The 21110-nt window shown below is 49.2% G+C and overlaps 1 protein-coding gene across 1 annotated transcript in view; it reads right to left on the reverse strand.

Annotated features, from left to right (window-relative positions):
* Positions 1-21110, reverse strand: part of LOC115464620 (nidogen-1-like) — a 183136-nt gene that overhangs the window by 106828 nt on the left and 55198 nt on the right. Inside the window, 1 exon segment of the mRNA XM_030194982.1 lies at positions 16278-16577. Within this exon segment, the coding sequence (XP_030050842.1) occupies positions 16278-16577 (300 nt within the window).

Here is a 21110-nt window from a genome sequence, read left to right on the forward strand (position 1 = left end):
GCTACAGTACAAGGAAAAGAAAGCCACAGACAGAATCCCCCTTGTAGTGACATACAACCCAGATCTAGAAAAACTGAGAAAAATCATAAAAGATCTACAGTCACTAGTCCAGGAGGATGAACTACTGAAAGAGATATTTCCTTCCCTACCAGTGCTGGCCTTCTGACAGCCACCCAACCTAAAATACAAACTAGTGAGAAGCAAGCTCCCGAAAGAAACTCAAAAAGAAGAGTGCCACACATCCTTGCAATATATCCAGCTGCAAACTATGCCAAAACATTTCACAGGATCCCAGTCATTCACAAAGGAAAAATATTCAACATAAAGGAATCCTTCACATGTGGTATATATCATTCAATGTAAAAAGTGTGATGAAGGGTGCTATATTGGAGAAACAAGCCAGATGCTGAAGAAGAGATTTAATTTACATAGACATCATATGAAAAATGCCAATGCCAACCAGTGGGTGTTGGGGAGGTTGTTTCCCCAAGCAAAGCATAACCATGCTGTATGGTACATAGCACCCAACGGTCGGAGAGGCCACTTCTGTTGAAAAAGGATGAGTCTCCCTCCAACCAGTAGGTCACTTGGCACAGATAACTGAACGTTGGCAATGCTCTCTAGGAAGGAGTCAAAACCTGGGTTGTTGTTTAGATTGAGAGGGTGTCTGAAATTTTTTACTCTGCTGCTGCCTTGGACATGAGCATTGGGGCGTAGTCCTTTGAGGTGGAGAAGAAGTAGGTACACTCCAAGAACGCTCAGACATGTAATAATTGAAGCATCAAAATCCTCTTGCAAATCTTCTAGAAGAAGTGGTAGCAGAAGTTTGTGGCCTGGATAGAGTTTTATAGTAGCTGTATGTTTTTTTATGTCGGCCACTTCCTTGACATTGTTACCAAACAAGTTTCCTACATGACAAGGGACATCCGCTAGATGGTACTGGACAGCAGACCCTGAGCCAGGAGAAAAGCTGCATTGCTACTGCTAAGGTGGAAATGTGTGAAGAAACATCAAAGGCTTGCCTTGCCAGATATTTACAACATGTCTCCTATGAAGCTTATGGAATTCCTCAGCCTTCTCAGGGGGAAGGAATTCTGCAAATGAGAGAGTAGAATACTCTATATTAGAGATTTTAATTGTGGAATAAAGTTGCTAATCTAATATGCAATTAGTTAACATTGAAGCCTGAAAGTTTTTTTTTTGACAAAAAAAAAACAAAACAGTCCAATGTTCTAGTTTCTCTTCCTGGAGGAGCAGAAGCATGAGATCTTTCACCATGAGTCCGTTTTAAAGCAGATTCCACAACTAGGGAATGAGGAGGTAACTGTATTTTCTCAAACCCAATGCATTTCTGTATCCTGTACATTGTATAAACGTTTTTGGGGCAACCTGAATTATCAGTGGAGCTTCCCAGTTTTTGATGAAGAGTATTTTTCATAATTGTACGACGTGGAACACTGATTTATTTTCTAGGAGGAGAGTCATAATCTAGAACCTCAAAGAGTTTTGAATGAGGTTCTTCCTCTGTCTCTAATTTGAAAGGTATAGCTTGAGCTATCTCATGGACAAAGCCAGGAAAGGATATACTTTCTGGAGACCTATGTCTCTCAGGTAGCAGAGAAGAATCAGATGGAATGCCATAGGACTCCTCAGCTGAGATGTCCTGTGGGTCTTGATCCATCTCCTAAGAGAGGTCCGAGTCTGACTCTTCAACGTACTGTTCATGGGAAGTATGTGGAAGTGTGTGTCTACCACAGCTTTGGCTCTGCGTCGAGGTGCATCAAGGCAGAAGAGTCTCTGAGGCTAGAGAAAGTTCCTCTGCCAATGCTAACGCATGCATCAGTCAGGTTTGTGCTGCCCTGGATGGGGTGTGGGACCTCTCCCATGACTGCCTCTCTGTATTGAAGAGCTGGGCTGAGGCTGGTGCAAGCACCCTGTAAACCTATATAGACTGCGAATGCAATAGCCCTGAAAGGTCCTATAACCACAATTTCCTCATGAAGAGTAAGCATTGGTATCGGCTGAGAAAGCGGTATGGACGCCGCATAAGTTACAGCCTGTGTAGGCATAGGAGACCTCAAAGGCTCTCAAAGAGAGAGAAGTTGGAGAAGAGAGCTGTTGATGCAGGGGAGGTATGGGCAGAGTGCCTGGAGGAGAACGATGGCGATGCTTCTTAGTCTTTTTACGCAGTAGGTCTTTCGATGCACGCACCATCCTTACATGGTTGTGGTACTTAAGCCATGAAAATCCTTAGAGTTCTAAGACCCTAACAATCACCAGCTTAGATGTTGGCTCAGAAGAACATCTGAAAATAAATAAAAAGATGAAATGTGGATGAAGGAGCTTTAGAGCTGGAACACAATAGAAGCTACCTGATTCTATCAACCAATAAGCTAAGGAGAAAATTAAACTTGAACCATCTCGATGCTGTGTCAGTGCATCCAATATTGATGCCAACACCAACGCAGGTCCCGCATCGAGTGTCAAATCCCCTGCTAGGCTTGATGCAATGCCATTGTTGATGAAGAACCAAAACGTTTTTCACGCTGGACTCTACAGGCTTTAAGGGTTGTCACTTGCATGCACAAGCAGAGGCTACACTGTACGTCCTGGTACTCTGGACCCAAGCACTGCACACACCAGTTATGGGGGTCTGTGTCTGAAATAGTTCTATTGCATCAAGTTCATTTTTGAAGCCACTCGGCACCCTCATTGACATGGAGAGGAAAATGGGCAGCACAAGGTTAAAAGGGAGCTCGAGTAGTCATGTACCCAAAATTGGTCAAATGCTTCCCAGGTAAAAGGACTCAGAGGCCACAAAGGCAGAAAATTGAAAAATGAAAAAAACAATTTAAAAAATGAATAAATTGAACTTAATACAGAAAGAAATAAGACTTTGAAGAAAAAATATCCCGAAAATGGGAAGGCACCAAAAGGCAAAAGTTTGAGGCACTGAGAGATTAAAAAAACAACTTCTTTGCTCCATGGAAAAGGGAAAATTAGGTTCTTACCTTGGTAATTTTCTTTCCTTTAGTCATAGCAGATGAAGCCATTACGTATGGGTTGTGTCCATCAACCAGCAGGGAGAGATAGAGAGCACTCAAATTTCACAGTGCCACATGGTCAGCTAGCTCCACTGCCTCTTCAATATTTGAAGCTTCCAAAGCAGTATAACAAACCGCAATGGGAATAACATGAACTTTCCTCACAGCGAACGATGGCCCCATAACAAGGGCATGAACACATCCTCCTGGAGGGAATAAACTCGTCCTCCTCTTTGTATTTATGGAAAGAATACACACATCTTCCTGGAGGGAATGAACTCAACCTCCTACACATGAACTGGAGGGAATGAACTCATCCTCCTATAAGTGAACAAGAATCCTGAAGACTGTCGCTTTACTCATACTCATACTGTCGCTTTACTCATACTACCCCTCTCCTCAAGACCCTTCACTAGCTCCCTATCCGTTTTTGCATCCTGTTCAAACTTCTTCTACTAACCTATAAATGTACTCACTCTGCTGCTCCCCAGTATCTCTCCACACTCGTCCTTCCCTACACCCCTTCCCGTGCACTCCGCTCCATGGATAAATCCTTCTTACCTGTTCCCTTCTCCACTACTGCCAACTCCAGACTTCGCGCCTTCTGTCTCGCTGCACCCTACGCCTGGAATAAACTTCCTGAGCCCCTACGTCTTGCCCCATCCTTGGCCACCTTTAAATCTAGACTGAAAGCCCACCTCTTTAACATTGCTTTTGACTCGTAACCACTTGTAACCACTCGCCTCCACCTACCCTCCTCTCTTCCTTCCCGTTCACATTGATTTGATTTGCTTACTTTATTTATTTTTTTGTCTATTAGATTGTAAGCTCTTTGAGCAGGGACTGTCTTTCTTCTATGTTTGTGCAGCGCTGCGTATGCCTTGTAGCGCTATAGAAATGCTAAATAGTAGTAGTAGTAGTTTTCCAACTTTCTCCCAAGGAAGGATTAGAACCTGAAACAGATTCACATCATACAGACAAAACATACAGGGAGGGCTCATGGCTTCATCTGCTATGACTAAAGGAATGAAAATTACCAAGGTAAGAACCTAATTTTCCCTTCCTTGTCATCAAGCAGATGAAGCCATTACGTATGTGATGTATCAAAGCAATCCCTATATAGGGTGGGAACAAGTCACACCACGCGCTAGCACTTGTGCTCCAAAACGCGCATCCCTCCTAGCAGCCACATCCAGCCTGTAATGTCGGGCAAATGAGAGCTTCGAAGCCCATGCTGCTGCACTGCAAATCTCATGAAGAGAGAGTGCTCCAGTTTCAACCCAAGAGGAAGAAATCGCTCTTGTAGAATGTGCCTTAAAGGCTACAGGTGGAGACCGGCCGGCAAGCAGATAAGCTGAAAAGATAGCTTCTTTGAGCCAGCGGGCAATAGTGGCTTTAGACGCTGGAGACCCTCTGCGAGAACCTGATAGTAAAACAAACAAATGATCAGAGGTCCTGAAAGAATTAGTAACTCGCAGATACTGCAGCAGAGTCCTGCGCACATCCAACAGGTGCAACTGCCCAAAGGATTCTGGAAACTCCTCCTTAACAGAAGAGGGTAGAAAAATAGGCTGGTTTAGGTGAAACGCTGAAACCACCTTAGGCATGAAGGAAGGCACGGTACGAACCGTGACCCCAGACTCTGAAAATTGCAGAAATTGGTCTCGACAGGACAGCGCCTGGAGTTCTGACACCCGTCTCGCCGAAATAATGGCCACCAGAAAAACGGCCTTTAGTGTCAAATCTTTCTTTGAAGCTCGCCGGAGCGGCTCAAAAGGAGAACCCTGCAGAGCCTTCAAAACTAGCCCCAGGTCCCAAGCTGGACAAGGTGCCCGCATGGGAGGACGGAGCCAAAGCACCCCTTTAAGAAACCGTACCACATCTGGATGAGCACCTAAAGACACGCCTGCAACCTTACCATGAAGGGAGGCCAATGCTGCCACTTGCACCCGCAGGGAATTATAGGCCAAGCCTTTTTGTACACCATCCTGCAAAAAGTCCAGAATCGGCGAGACGAGCCCGCATGGGTGTGATCGCTTTTGAAGCACACCAAGACTCAAACTGGCGCCAAATCCTGGCATAAGCCACGGAAGTGGACCGCTGGCGGGCCTGCAGGAGAGTGGAAATAATATTATTGGAATAGCCTTTGCCTCTCAATTGCGCCCTCTCAATAGCCATGCCGTAAGACCAAAACGGCAGGCGTCCTCCATGGCCACCGGTCCCTGCGACAACAGGTTCGGTACCAGAGGTAAAGGAAGGGGAGCCTCCACTAGCATCTGTCGGAGGTCCGCATATCAAGGCCCCCTGGGCCAATCCGGGGCGATGAGAACCACTTCTCCTGGGTGAAGCCGAATCCGCAGGAGCACACGCCCTATCAAGGGCCACGGAAGGAACACATACCATCCTTGGCCATGTTGGCCCAGAGGCCAGGGTTGAGCCATGGCATCCAACTCGGCTGAGTGAGGATCTCTCCGTCTGCTGAAAAGCACGGGACTTTGGCAGTTGAGCTTGTCGCCATAAGATCCATTACGGGCTTGCCCCATTTGGCACATATCTGCAGGAATACTTCGTCTGCCAGTTCCCATTCCGCTGGATCGATTTGATGCCTGCTTAGATAATCGGCTTGCACGTTGCTCTGACCTGCAATGTGAGCTGCCGACAGAAACTGTAGATGCAGCTCGGCCCAGTGGCAAATCTGTTCGGCCTGCGTGGCCAGCGCTCTGCACTGAGTGCCGCCTTGTCGGTTTATGTAGGCCACTGTTGTCGTGTTGTCCGACATCACTCTGACAGCCAATCCTTCCAGGGTCACTTGAAAGACCAGAAGCGCCTGAAACACCGCTTTCAACTCTAGGCGATTGATGGACCACTCCGACTCGTCGGGTGTCCAAAGACCCTGGGCATGCTTCCCCTTGCAATGTGCGCCCCAGCCCTTCAGGCTGGCATCTGTCACCACTAGGCACCAATTGGGGAGCGCCAGCGGCATTCCTCGCCGCAGCATGCTGTCCGAGAGCCACCACTCCATGTTGAGTCGGGCCGCAGGGAGCCAAGAGAGTCTGCATTGATAATCCTGAGATACTGGAGACCATCGTTGAAGCAGGGAATACTGCAGAGGTCTCAGGTGCGCTCTCGCCCAGGGCACCAAATCCAAGGTGGCCGTCATCGATCCGAACAGCTGGACAATGTCCCAAGCTCGCAGGCGGGGCATCCTCAGGAGCAGACGCCTTTGCTTGGGTAGAAATACATATCCCCAGTCTGTGTCGAACCGTGCCCCCAAATATTCAAGAGATTGCAAGGGGGTCAGGTGACTTTTGGCTACACTGACGACCCAGCCCAGAGATTACAGTACTGAGACCACTCTGGCTGTAGCTTGATGGCTCTCTGTTGCGGAGTCCGCTCTGATGAGCCAGTCGTCTAGGTACGGGTGAACCCGGATACCTTCTCGCCTGAGAAAAGCAGCTACTACCACCATTACCTTGGAAAAGGTTCAGGGAGCTGTGGCGAGGCCAAAAGGCAAGGCCCGAAACTGGAAATGTTTTCCCATCACCGCAAACCGCAGAAACTTCTGGTGCAGGGGCCAAATTGGAACGTGCAAGTAAGCTTCTTTAAGGTCCAGAGACGTGAGAAACTCTCCTGGCTGTACCGCCGCACTGACGGAGCGCAGGGTTTCCATGTGAAAATGCCACACTCTTAGGGACTTGTTTAATTCTTTTAAGTCCAGAATAGGGCGAAAAGACCCACCTTTTCGCGGCACCACAAAGTAAATGGAGTAGCGGCCGCAGCCGAAATCGGTGGGAGGCACCGGGGGGAACCGCCCCAATGTGAATCAAGCCTTGTAAGGTCTCCTCTACCGCCGCCCGTTTGGCGGCAGAACCGCATCGGGACTCCACAAACACGTCTCTTATCAGGGCATCGAATTCTATTCGGTATCCTTCTCTGATCAGGTCCAAGACCCACTGATCTGAGATAATCTTGGCCCACTCCTCGAGAAAGAGGGAAAGACGTCCTCCTAGAACAGGAATCGAGGAGGGGGCCGGCGCACCCTCATTGAGAGGGTCACCCTTGAACTCCAGGTCTTGAGCCTGCTGCTGCGGAACGTTTGTCCGAGCGAAAGGAGTTCCTCTGCTGAAAACTGGCCACGAGAAGTGGACCCAGCAGAATGCTCTGGGCGGTACCTTCTAGCTTCACGGAAGCGAGGTCTAAAATAGGAGTGAACCGCCTGACCCTTGGGAGGCCGCGGCCTATCCACGGGTAAGCGCTGGGGTTTAGCATCTCCCAGGCCTTTCACAATTTTCTCCAACTCCTCACCCAACAGGAGAAGGCCTTGAAAGGGCAACTTCACCAACCTTTGCTTAGAGGCCATGTCCGCCGCCCAATGCCGTAGCCTCAGAAGACGGCGAGCTGCCACTGCTACAGCCATTTGTTTAGCCGAAGCTCTGACAATATCATAAAGGGCATCAGCCAAAAAGGACAAGGCCGACTCCATTCACGGAGCCACTTCAGACAAGAGCTCCGCTCCATCACCGGGCTGTTCCACTGCCTGTTGCAACCATGCCAGGCAGGCTCCAGCAGCATAACAACTGCATGCAGATGCCCGAATAGTAAGACCAGCAATTTCAAAGGACCATTTAAGTGCTGATTCCAGTCTACGATCTTGCATGTCCTTCAGGGCAACACCTCCTTCAACCGGGAGGGTAGTTCTCTTTGTTACAGCTGTGACTAGGGCATCCACCTTAGCCATTGCAAAGCGAGCCAAATGCTCCTCACTCAGAGGGAATAATTACCCCATAGCCCTGGAAACTTTCAAAGGTCCTTCGGGATCAGCCCATTGAGCTGAAATAAGCTCTTGGATGGAGTCATGCAAAGGAAAGGCTCAAGCAGGCTTTTTGGTACTTGCCATCCTCGGATTTCCAGAGAAGGCCACGCCACTCCCAGGATCTTCAATAGAGAGGACCTGTAAGACAATCTGAAACAAGCGCTGGCAGCTCCTCGCGGTGGAAAATCCTCACCGCGGACGGATCATCTGGATCCAGTGGCCCTTCTGCACCTTCCTCTGTTTCCTCTGGCCACAAGGGCCTGCCAGACCCCTCAGAGTCACCACATCCCGACCACGGGGGGGAAAAGGGGGGTGCGCCACTCGGAAGGGGAATTTACCCTTCTGCGCTTCTCTTGCAGCCAAGCTATCAAGGAAAAACGCCTCAGAGGGCAATCCCAGGCCTGCATCCACCGGAGGGGCAGTAAGGGGGGCCGTAGAAAACCCTTGTGGCTGAGCTCTTTTAAGCATATATGCATTATGAAGCAATAATACAAAGTCAGGGGAGAAAAACTCGCCCTGGGCACCCGGTTCCAGTCCGGGGCTAGTAGCTCTTTGGCCAGCCTCAATTCAAGGGCCCCCTCCGGTCTCCAGACCCTCCGCCTCAGCGGGGGCCACGCCATGTGGTGCTTTCAAAATGGCTCCCGCTGCCAGCTCCACCGAGCGGGAAGAATCATCGCTCGCCATGCTCAGGCCAGCTCTTACGCCTGAACAGCACGTTTTACAGAGCCCTGCTGCTGATCTGCGCTTGCCACGCTTGGAACAGCGCTTAACACTCTCTGCAGCCATCGCCGAAAAACGGTGGAAAATTCAAAATGGCGGCTTCGCACCAAAAACGTCCCGATCGCGGGCCCTTCCCGGAGGAGTCAGAAAACAATCTTACCTCACTGGACCGAGTATACAAGCTCTGGTCACGCTGTAGAAACTGAAGAAAACCTCTCGCTTTTTTTTTTTTTTTTTTTTTAACGCTGTGAGGAAAGTAGAGAAAACAGCAAAAGAGGCAATCAAATCAACTCTGGAGGTACAGAACAGTGGGAAAGAGCAGGGAAAAGTGAAACTAATGTGCTCACATCCACTGGGGGGATGGGTAAGGCAGGGAAAGGGCTAACCTATGTGCCTTTAAAGTGAAGCTGCTATAGCCTCTAACACCCCGGCTAACAACTGGCAAGCCAGGAGCCACCCCCAGGCAGATTTTTTAAGGAGCTTGATCAAGCTGCAACCACCCTGCTTGGGGAGCTAGAGAATACTGAAGAGGCAGTGGAGCTAGCTGACCATGTGGCACTGTGAAATTTGAGTGCTATCTCCCCCTGCTGGTTGATGGACACAACTCATACGTAATGGCTTCATCTGCTTTCCCATGCTCGAGCATTGGGTGGGAAGGCATCCTAGCATGCGTGGTGAGAGCACTATCTAAAAGATTTAAAGGTAAAATTATGTATCATACCTGATAATTTTCTTTCCATTAATCATAGCTGATCAATCCATAGACTGGTGGGTTGTGTCCATCTACCAGCAGGTGGAGATAGAGAGCAAACTTTTGCCTCCCTATATGTGGTCATGTGCTGCCGGAAACTCCTCAGTATGTCGATATCAAAGCTCCATCCGCAGGACTCAGCACTTAGAGAATTACACCCACGAAGGGACACTCTGCCCAGCTCACCACCGCCGAAACGGGGGAGGGGAATTAACCCAGCTCATCCCCACACAAGTGGGGGAGGGGAATCCGTCCAGCTCATCCCCGCGGAGGGACACCACACCCGCCGATGCGGGGGGATCTGGCTTATCCTGCAACCGCAACCGCGGGAGGAGCTGACTGACCCTAACACCGCCGAAGCGGGAGGGGTACAAAGCTGCCCTACAGCCGCACGAAGCGGGAGGGAGTGCCGGCAGAATTTAAATCTCAATCCAGCCCCGTAAAACGGAAGGGAGAGGAATGCAGCAGCTCACTGTAACACAAACTCGTCTCAACTCTTGAAGAATCCAAGTGAAAGAAGAACTTGAACACGAAGTCCTCCTGAAGTAACTGAAGGCTAAACTTGAACCTAAAATTCAACCAGAATATAAACAGTACAGATATCTGGGAGGGGCTATGGATTGATCAGCTATGATTAATGGAAAGAAAATTATCAGGTATGATACATAATTTTACCTTCCATATCATCAAGCTGATCAATCCATAGACTGGTGGGATGTACCGAAGCAGTACTCACCCAGGACGGGACATAGAAATCCCTGACCGCAACACTGAAGCTCCAAACCGGGCCTCCGCCCGAGCAGCCACAGTCAAGCGGTAATGCCTGGCAAAGGTATGGGCCTTCCCCGCGGCCACCTAAGCCGCTGCAATGGCTTCCTTGCCCATCTTGCCACTGTAGGCTTAGAAGCCTGCAGACCCTTACGAGGACCTGTAAACAGGACAAACAGATGATCCGATTTCCGGAAATCGTTGGTCACTTCCAAGTATCTGATGATGACTCGTCTCACATCCAGAAATTGAGAGCAGAGTATTCCTCTGGGTAGACCTCCCTACAAAAGGAAGGGAGACAGAGCTGCTGAATCACATGGAAGCGAAAAACAATCTTGGGCAGGAAGGAAGGCACTGTGCGAATAGTCACTCCTGCCTCAGTGAACTGCAGAAAAAGCTCTCGACATGAGAGTGCCTGGAGCTCGGAAACTCTTCTGGCTGAAGTGATAGCCACCAAAAAGACTGCTTTCAACGTCAGGCCTTTCAGAGATGCCCTCGACAAGGGTTCAAAAGGCGGCTTCTGCAATGCTCTTAGCACCAGGTTGAGATTCCACGCAGGCACCACTGAGTGCAGAGGAGGGCGCAGGTGATTAACTCCCTTGAGAAAGCGCACCACATCTGGCTGCGAAGCCAGGGAAGCACCCTTCAGGCGGCCCCTGAAGCAAGCCAGAGCCGCTACCTGAACTTTCAGGGAACTGAGCGACAGGCCTTTGTCCAGACCTTCTTGCAGGAACGCCAACACTGAAGAAATTGGAGCAGTGCAGGGAGAAAGTGAGCCTGCTTCACACCACGCTGCAAAGATATGCCAAACCCTGGCGTAAGCAGTAGAAGTAGAGCGCTTCCTCGCTCTCAGCATAGTGGCGATGACCTTGTCTGAGAAGCCCTTCTTTCTCAGACGCTGCCGCTCAATAGCCAGGCCGTAAGACCAAAGGGGGAGGGATCCTCCATCACCACGGGACCCTGATGAAACAGGCCCTGCTCCACTGACAGCCGCAGAGGATCGCCGACTGAGAGCCTGATCAAGTCCGCATACCAGGGACGTCTGGGCCAATCCGGACCCACCAGGATTACCCTGCCGGGATGCTTTGCCACCCGGTCTAGCACCCTGCCCAACATGGGCCAGGGTGGGAACACATAGAGAAGCTCTTGTGTCGGCCCCTGTTGGAGAAGAGCATCTACTCCCAGGGATCGAGGGTCCCGTCCTCTGCTGAAAAAGCGCGGCACTTGACAATTGGCCGATGACGCCATCAGATCTAGGCTCGGCTGGCCCCAGCGCTTCGTGATGCCCAAGAACGCCTGAGCAGATAGCTGCCACTCTCCGGGCTCCAAGGTACGGCGACTGAGAAAATCCGCCTTGACATTCATGACTCCGGCAATGTGGGCCGCTGACAGCTGTTCCAGGTTCGCTTCCGCCCACTGGCATAGATTCATGGCCTCCTTGGCTAGAGGGGCGCTCTTGGTACCTCCCTGGCATTGTCCGACAGGACCCGTACAGGCTTCAACACCAGTACCGGGATGAACTCCAACAATACCAACCGAATGGCTCTGAGTTCCAGGAGGTTGATAGACCACTTGCCTCTGCAGGAGACCAGAGCCCCTGCGCTGTCCTTCCCAAGCAGTGGGCTCCCCAGCCCATCAAAGAGGCGTCTGTCGTGACGACAATCCACTCCGGGGTCACCAGAGGCATTCCTGCAGACAACTTGTCTGTCTGCGTCCACCAGCTCAGCGCCTTGCGCACTGCTGGGTCCAAGGGAAGGCGCACAGCATAATCCTCCGACATCGGAGTCCAGCGCAGCAGCAGAGATTGTTGTAGTGGTCTCATATGAGCCCTGGCCCAGGGCACTACTTCCATCGTGGCCGGCATAGAGCCCAACAGCTGCACATAGTCCCAAGCCCGAATAGGAGAGGCTACTAGGAACTAGTCCACCTGAGCCTGAAACTTGACAATCCGATTGTCTGGCAGGAACACTCTGCCCACTTGGGTGTCGAATCGAACTCCCAGATACTCCAGGGACTGAGTCGGGCGCAGCTGGCTTTACTCCCAGTTGATGATCCACCCCAGGGAGCTCAAAAGAGCAACCACCCGGTTCACAGCTTTGCCGCACTCTGCATAAGAGGGGGCTTGGATCAACCAGTCGTCCAGATAAGGATGGACTTGAACTCCTTCCTTCCTCAGGAAGGCCGCGATGACCACCATTACTTTGGAGAAGGTCCGCGGAGCAGTAGCCAACCCGAACGGGAGGGCTCTGAACTGGAAGTGTCGGCCCAGTACTGCAAAACGCAGAAAGCGTTGATGAGGAGGCCAGATGGGAATATGCAAGTACGCTTCCTTGATGTCCAAGGATGCCAGGAACTCTCCTGCCTTCACTGCCGCTATAACAGAGCGGAGGGTCTCCATGCGAAAGTGCCGAACTTTCAAGGCCCAATTGACCCCTTTGAGGTCGAGGATAGGCCGTACAGAACCTCCTTTCTTTGGTATCACAAAGAAAAAGGAGTAACATCCCTTGCCAAGCTGATTTTCTGGCACCGGAACGACCGCCCCCAGGCGGATCAGATTGTTCAAGGTCTGCTGCACTGCCACAGCTTTGACCGGAGACTTGCAGGGAGAGAGTACAAACCCGTCTCTTAAGGGTCGGCAGAACTCTAGCTTGTAGCCGTCTCTGATGACTTCCAGCACCCAAGCGTCTGAAGTTATTGTGGTCCACTCGCCCATAAACGAGGACAGCCGTCCTCCAATCTGCACTGGGGCATGGACCAAGGCCCCGTCATTGGGTACGAGACCCTGGGGGAGGACCGGAGGGAGCACCTCCGGGACGGCGGTCTCTGCGAAAGGAATGCTGCTTGGGGGAGAAGTTCCTCTTGAAGGAAGAGGGGGCAGAGGAGCCCGACCTGCCCGGGCGGTACCGACGGGCTTCCTGAAACCGTCCTCTGGAGGTACCAGGGCGAGTACTAGCCCGAACCCTGACCTCTGGTAACCTCTTGCCCTTAGACGTGCCGAGATCAGACACGATTTTGTCCAGCTCGACCCCAAAGAGCAGCTTGCCTTTAAAAGGCAATCTAGCCAGGCGGGATTTAGAGGCGTGGTCAGCAGACCAATGTTTCAGCCAAAGCCACCGCCGCGCAGAGATTGTCTGAGCCATGCCTTTCGCTGAGGCCCTCAAGACATCATACAGCAAGTCTGCCAAATAGGCTAAGCCCGATTCCAGGGCCGGCCAATCAGCCCTCAAGGAAAGATCCGAGGGGAAAGCCCGCTGCACCATAGTCAGGCACGCCCTGGCCACATAGGAGCCGCAAATTGAGGCCTGCAAACTTAAAGCAGCTGCCTCAAAGGACGACCTTAAGGCCGCCTCCAATCTTCTGTCTTGGGTGTCCTTTAGGGCCGTGCCACCTTCCACCGGCAACGCCGTTTTCTTAGTCACCGCAGTGATTAAAGAATTCACGGTAGGCCACAGATAGGCCTCACGTTCACTTTCAGTCAAAGGATAGAGGCGGGACATAGCCCTAGCCACTTTAAGGCTCGCTTCCGGGACATCCCATTGAGCCGCAATTAAGGTGTGCATGGCATCATGCATGTGGAAGGTTCTAGGCGGGCGCTTCGTCCCCAGCATAATGGCGGAGCCAACAGGGGCTGAGGGAGAGACGTCCTCCGGAGAGGAAATCTTCAAAGTGTCCATGGCCTGTACCAACAGGTTGGACAAATCCTCTGAGCTAAAAAGCCGCGCTGCTGAGGGGTCATCCGCTCCATCCGAGCGGGGATCCGTCTCCTCCAAGGAATCCGCAAAGGACCGTTGGGAGACCTCAGATACGCTGCCCTCATCTACATCGGAGGAGACAAAGTCCTCCAAGGCCTGGGAATCAACCTGAGGGCGTTTACCTCTGGGAACCTCAACCTCTTTACCAGACGAGGGAGCAGGGGCAGCGTTTTGCATAATGAAGGCCTGATGCAGCAGCAAAACAAACTCGGGGGAGAAACCCCCCAGACTGTGTACTTCCGCAGCCTGGGCAACAGCCCTAGACGCACCCTCAACCGGCGCTCGCAAGAGCGGGGGAGAGACATGCTGCGCATCCAAAATGGCGTCCGGCGCGACACTCCGCGAAGGAGCCGCGCGGGAAGAACGGCGCTTAACTTTAGCCGCTTTTGTGCCGTCGCCCAAATTAAGGGCGTTCATGGCATTAATGTCTCCAACCTCAAGGGCGGCCCAAGAAGAAGCCGTCCGAGCCGCGTGGCCGGCCAAGATGGCGGAGGCGAGGAGCGGGGGATGGGCGTTTATGGCGGGAAAAATCGCCACGCTGGAGGAAGGACCGGGACATTCATCGGCCACGAAACTGTCACCCAACAAGGGCGAATCAGGCTTTAAGACCCCCGCATCCCCTCTAGAAGCGCCCAAGCGATCCGGGGAGCGACTCTTTACGCCCTCGCCCTCCGACGCCATATGCCACGTGGAGATAAATCGTGGAACCCCCTGCCCGCTATAAAAAGGTAAAAATTACCTGCTGTCCGCTCCGAGCTGTAACGACCAGGTGTCCCAGTGAGTAGCTGCAATAAACGTTTAAATAAACGTCGAAATAAACGCCTTTAAGGACGTTCAAAATTTTTTTTTTTTTTTTTTAACGGAGCCAGCGGGAGGGGGGAGAAAAGGAGGGACCTGGCACCACCAGGTTTGCACTTGCTCAAAAGAGCCCTCAACCCCAGGCACTCAACAAAACCTAAAAATTAGGCTTGGAGGCCTAGCCAGAGCTGCTGCTGTGTGTGACCACCACCTGCTGAGATAGAGAACATACTGGGGAGTTTCCGGCAGCACATGACCACATATAGGGAGGCAAAAGTTTGCTCTCTATCTCCACCTGCTGGTAGATGGACACAACCCACCAGTCTATGGATTGATCAGCTTGATGATATGGAAGTGACAGTTCAGTTGACAGTGTCCACATCAGGCTGTGGATGTCATCACTCACATGTGAGAATATTATGCCTGCTTGTCCTCAGAGAATACGCATCTATGAAAAATAAATTCCCCATTGGGTTTTGCACCAGCTCAGATCATAAAGATATTTTAAAAGGTGATCATTTTGACCAGGACTTCACTAGAGAGATCAAGGTAGTAATATTTATTAATACCTCATTTCTGTCTTCAAAAGAAGAAAAACAAAAACTAAAATTACGGCCTCATTACATAATTGTCTGCAATTATACATTTTGGATTGTAAAATGAGCTGGCTACACATGAAGTCCTGGCATTTAGAAGTAGAAGTTGCAAAATTGCTTCTTCTATGTGTAAAGTTCCAACACTCATGTGGAAAATGCTAAGTCGATTGCATTCTTTTTGTGTGTGTTTAAATCTGTAAAATGGCAACTCCCACTGTACATGCCAGCAAGTACATGTGTACTCCTACATGCCCTTATAAGTATTTTACAAAAGGCTCTGTGTTCAGCAATACCTTCTGTAAAATACAGGGGAAACTTGAGAACATCTCAACCTGGACATCTCAATTCAAATCTCTATAAACTTATCTACACATCATAGTGAGATTCCACATAAAGACAGTTCCTTCATTTTTTTTGCCACATCTTACTCAATCCTTTTGCTAACGAGTGGCACATGCATATGAAAACAATATTTTTCACCAAGATTCTGTCCAAATGTTAAAGTTTCATAATCGGGCACAACTTTGCATCTCACACAAAATTAACGAACCTACTTTTTATATTTCCTTACATTGAGCCTTCCACATTACAAGAAAAATGTGCCAACCACTTCTCAATATAGTTTGCCATTATCCCAAATTTTTTCAAAACACAGAGGTACAGAAACTCACTTATGTTCTTATGAGAGACAAAAACAGTCATTGGGCAAGTCACTTAACCCGCCATTGCCCCAGGTACAAATAAGTACCTGTATATACTATGTAAACCACATTGAATGTAGTTGCAAAAAACACAGAAAGGCGGTATATCAAGTCCCATTCTCTCCCCCCCACCACCCTTAAACCATTTCTCAACTTGCTGGCAACATCCTCCCATTTCCCATGTCAGTCATATGTGACAAACAATTACATTACACTGCTTTGTATCACAAGACCCAAAGAAAAAGAAGTTGGCTGCATATAACTCTGGAACGCTTTAGCAGTTGCCTAAAAAAGCTAGAGTAATAAACTGAGGGAAACCAATGAATATATTTACCTTGTTTTCTGAAATAGTGTCTCCTCTCTTCTCTTGGTAGGCTGCCACGTTTTCCCAGGTAACGATGACAACGTTATCTGGATAGAAGTCATCCAGTGGAAAGCCTCTGTTGATGTGCTCTGCAGCAAGATTTAAGATTGCAGGGGATGAATCTTCTCTATAAAATACCTTGCCATGTCCATCTGTAGTGTCCAGATCAGTCATAAAAGGGGCAAGTACGCCAAAGCTGGGTGGGAATGTTGCTAGATAGTCATCCTCCTGTGACGGTTCACTCGTTGCAATGATACCATTTGTGCCAATCTGTTAAGACACACACCCAAAGCTCAATAAACAGCAGGAATAAAGGGGACAGAGACACACATCAAAATGTTTTATATAGAACATGAATATTTTCTTGCAGAAAAGTCTTCATAAAAGAAAACCAAATTCACATAGATTTTGAAACCATTCCATTGAAGAATAATGATTCAAAATGTCCCTCTGGTAAGTAAAAGTTACCTTAACTTGAGAATTTCTGGGCAACAACAGTACATAACAGAGTCAGCAGACATGAAGGCTACCAGTCTGAGCAGTACAGCAACATGAAAACTAACAGTATTCTTGAATCCTCAGGAGCTTAGCCTAGAATGGGTGGCACAGCTGGTGGTTGGGAGGCGGGGCTAGTGTTGGCAGACATATACGGTCTGTGCTGGGGCTGGTGGTTGGGAGGCGGGACTAGTGCTGGGCAGACTTATACGGTCTGTGCCGGGGCTGGTGGTTGGGAGGCGGGGATAGTGCTGGGCAGACTTATACGGTCTGTGCCAGAGCTGGTGGTTGGGAGGCGGGGATAGGGCTGGCCAGACTTATACGGTCTGTGCCAGAGCTGGTGGTTGGGAGGCGGGGATAGGGCTGGCCAGACATACAGTCTGTGCACTGAAGAGGACAGTACAAATAAATTCATATGTGCTACTTTTTTATCTTCTTGGGCAGACTGGATGGACCGTGCAGGTCTTTTTCTGCTGTCATCTACTATGTTACTATGTTAAGTGTTGCCATACTGGAACAGACCAAAGGTCCATAAAGCCCATCATCCTGTTTCCAACAGTGGCCAATCCAGGTTACAAGTACCTGGCAAGATCCCAAAACAGTACATGTTATGCTGCTTATCCTAGTAATAAGCAGTGGATTTCCCCCAAGTCCATCTTAATAATAACTGGGATAATTTCCTAAAAGAAAAGTCCATAAATGTTCTTTAAACCCTGCTAACTGCATTTTTCACATTCTCTGGCAACAAATTCCAGAGTTTAATTACACGTTGAATGAAGACATATTTTCTCTGATTTTTTTTTTTAATTTACTACTTTGTAGCTTCTTTGCATGCCCCCTAGTCCTAGTATTTTTGAGTAAACAAGCGATTCACGTCTACCCGTTCCACTCCACTCATTAATTTATAGACCTCTATCATATCTCCCCTTAGCCATCTTTTCTCCAAGCTGAAGAGCCCTAGCCACTTTAGCCTTTCCTCATAGGGATATATAAGTAGCAGTAGTGATAGTGCCCCTGGATTCATATAAGACCCCATTTTCAGTACTTTATTCAGTTCCAGAGACCATATACTAAAATGCATTAAAAACATAGGGGTAAATATTCAGTCACCAGCAGTGTGTTTTTTAGCCACTCTATGGCTTTATGCCCCAATATTCAATGCTTTGGGCACCAGTATTGAATATCCTCAATTAAGCAGTTGAGTGCAATATTCAGCACTTAACCACTTAAGTCAGGGGTTTCCCAAACTTTTTCGGTTCGCAGCACCCCCCCCCCCCCCCATATGGGTCTCCATGGCACCACCTCGGCCACATGGGTCTCTGTGGCACTCCCTCCCCCCACATGGGTTTCCCTTTAGCCCCCTCCTCTCACACCAGCACACCTCTGCCTTCCTACAGCCCCTCCTCTCACACCAGTACACCGCTACTTCATACAGGTCCAGGATCGCAGCCGCTTCCTTCTCCTTCCCCCGCCGCAGCTGCAATGCTTGAAGCTTACATTTTTGGGACATCCGCGATTCATACATTCCCAGTCTGCTGTGTCCGGCCCTCTCTGATGCAACTTCCTGTTGCGAGGGCCGGACGCAACAGAGGGAAGTCCCCACAGTGCCTGTGTGAATCGTGGACAGCCCAAAAATGTAAGCTGCAAGCATTGCAGCGGCGGCGGGGGGGAAGAAGCAGGAAGTGGCAGATGCCGGACCTGCGGGAGGAGCGTAGGGAGCAATGCACCACTGCACACCTGAGAATTCGCTGCGGCGCACCAGGGTGCCACAGTGCAGTTTGGGAACCGCTGGCCTAAGTGAAACTGGATAAAGATAGGATTGAGTTTTATGCAGTTCTATTTGGTTAAGTGCTGAATATCGAACAAGTGCTGACTCTGCCCCAAGACCACCACAAAATAGTCAGGTTTCAGTTTAGTGGTTAGTGCTGATATTTAGTGGTACCAACTGGTTAAGTGCCGCTGAATATCAGCAAATAGCCTTGTACAAGCAATTTAACCTGCATATAATATGCATAAACTGCTTTGGTTGTACCACAGAAAGGTAGTATATCAAATCCAAGATCCCTAATTGGCCAGGTGCCTCTCCTGGTGGCTTAAATCACTTTGAATATTGACCCAACATATTTTTCAAATATGCTGACATTAATGTGGTATCTAGGACCTTCAGTAAATATATACCACATTTTGTTTGTGTTTTTAACTGTGGCTGGTTCTGTAGCTGGTAATGTGTCCGTTGCCAGACATGGAATAGGAAGATCAATCCTCCCCCCCCCCCCCCAAAGGGTATAGAAACCCCAAGATCTTCCTTGTTGAAGACTACTTTGCTGAGATCAGAGATGGAGTTCAGAGTTCTGAACCCCCCCTTGGAAAATACATAAACAAGTTTGGAATACATGCAGAACATGGCTCAAGGAATTCTTTCCAATCCCTCTATATGTGATATGTGTGTTGTGGTAGTGAAGAAAGTAAAAAGAATAGAAATCAAGTAATTTTGAGAGGATCCCTTCAGCTTCAGGTACAGGTAACTTTAGGAGAAGGCAAAGTACATGAAGAATGCCAGGGCTAAGCTGGCAGTGGTGACAGAGCATAAAACAGCAAAATCCCAGCACAATAAGGACTGGAGAAATTTCCTTGGGAGCATTAAAAAAAAAAACCCCACCTCAGAGCATCACAGGTGACAGCATGGACCTCTAACAGACTCTCTGAACTGGAAACAGACAGACTTGGGGCAACTGAGGAAAGCATGGAAGATGAGACTGAAATACAATGCCCTGCTTCCCCCAACTCAGATAAGATGGAATACATAGAACAGGGTACTGACCTCTGTTAAACAGCTAATACTCAAAACATTTACTCATTTTGGCAAAGTGGAAAGTAGTAGAAGCCTTCTGATCAGTTGTGCTATAGAGAGAGATAGGCCTTATAAATCTGGGCTCCTCATGTAATAATAACTGAACTGGCATTGAAAGGAAGGTTTACTGAGAGAAACAGACTTATAGAGAGAGTGTTTAAAATATACCTTCCTAATATTCAAAGTGATTTAATGGGGCAGGAGAGGCTCCTGCCTGATTAAATTGCTTGTGCCCACCTAAGCAAAGACATTCAGTGGCACTTAACTGGACAATGCAGAATATCACCACTAACTGCCCCTGCTCGGTACGATTAGTGCCGGAGCGGTTCATGAGCAGAGCATGGGAGGATCCGATACTTAATCAGTTAGAAGTGATATTCAACCCGCTAATCAGTTAAGTGGCAAAAGTTAGGACAATAAAAAGGCTGCCTTACCTTTAGCCATGGAGGTAAGCAGGCACCATTCTGAATATTGACTGGTGCCCGGTTAACCTCTGGGTAGCACCAGAGGGGTTCTGGCTGCCCCCTTCCCAGAACAGTGTAACTACCCCCTTCTAATCCTCCCTCCCACTCTCCAGAAGAAAATCAAGGATGGACCTGAGCCTCTTACCCCAGGCCTACTTGGCAGCTCCCTGGTGGTCTGGGGGGGGGGGGGGGGGGATAGAAACAAGCAGGATTAATGGCCACTCGCTCTTGCCTGGCACAACTGCCTCAAAACTCTAGCACCAGCTTCACAGTACTTCAGTAGAAGCGAGAGGCTGCCACTAGAGCAGAGGTTTTCAACATATCCTGAAAACCCCGATAGGCTGTGTGTGCCCTGGGAACTGGGTTGAAAACCTATGCACTAGAGGCTGCAGCAGCCATTTTGTACAGGCAACCATGCCAGGCTCGAGCAAGCATGTATCACTCCTGCCCTTCCCCCCCCCCCAGATCACCAGGAAGCTGCCAATTAGGCCCAAGGGGGCCTATGGGCTTGAAGAGCTTGAGCCTAATTTTAATTTTCTTCAAGGGGCATGGGAGGGGGGATCAGAGGAGAAGTTATGTTGTTCCAGGGGGTGGGAGGATCAGAAGAAGAAGATGTTATACTGTTCTGTGGGTGGGGGGGTTTGGGACCAAGGTGAAGGTAGGGGGATCAGAGAGGCTGAGGTACCTCTTGCTTTGTGGTCAATATTCAGCTATAGATTAAGGTTTAAAACTCAGAAAAATATCACATTAGCTATCTTTCTACTGTTAATATGTGGCCTAGCTTCAGACCTACCACTGGAATAGTGGTGGGCTAAGCTACATAGCCTAAAGCAACTGAAAGAGTATTGACTAGGCCAAGTAAGAAGCTAATAATGTCATATTTGAGAATCTGCAAAAAGCAGGTCTGAACAATGAGTCTTAACACAACCAGGTACAACTTTTTAATTGAATATAGCACCTATAATGAAAGAATAATGAGTAAAAGGAATAAAA

This window comes from Microcaecilia unicolor, chromosome 3 (assembly GCF_901765095.1).
Source record: "Microcaecilia unicolor chromosome 3, aMicUni1.1, whole genome shotgun sequence".
NCBI lineage: Eukaryota > Metazoa > Chordata > Amphibia > Gymnophiona > Siphonopidae > Microcaecilia > Microcaecilia unicolor.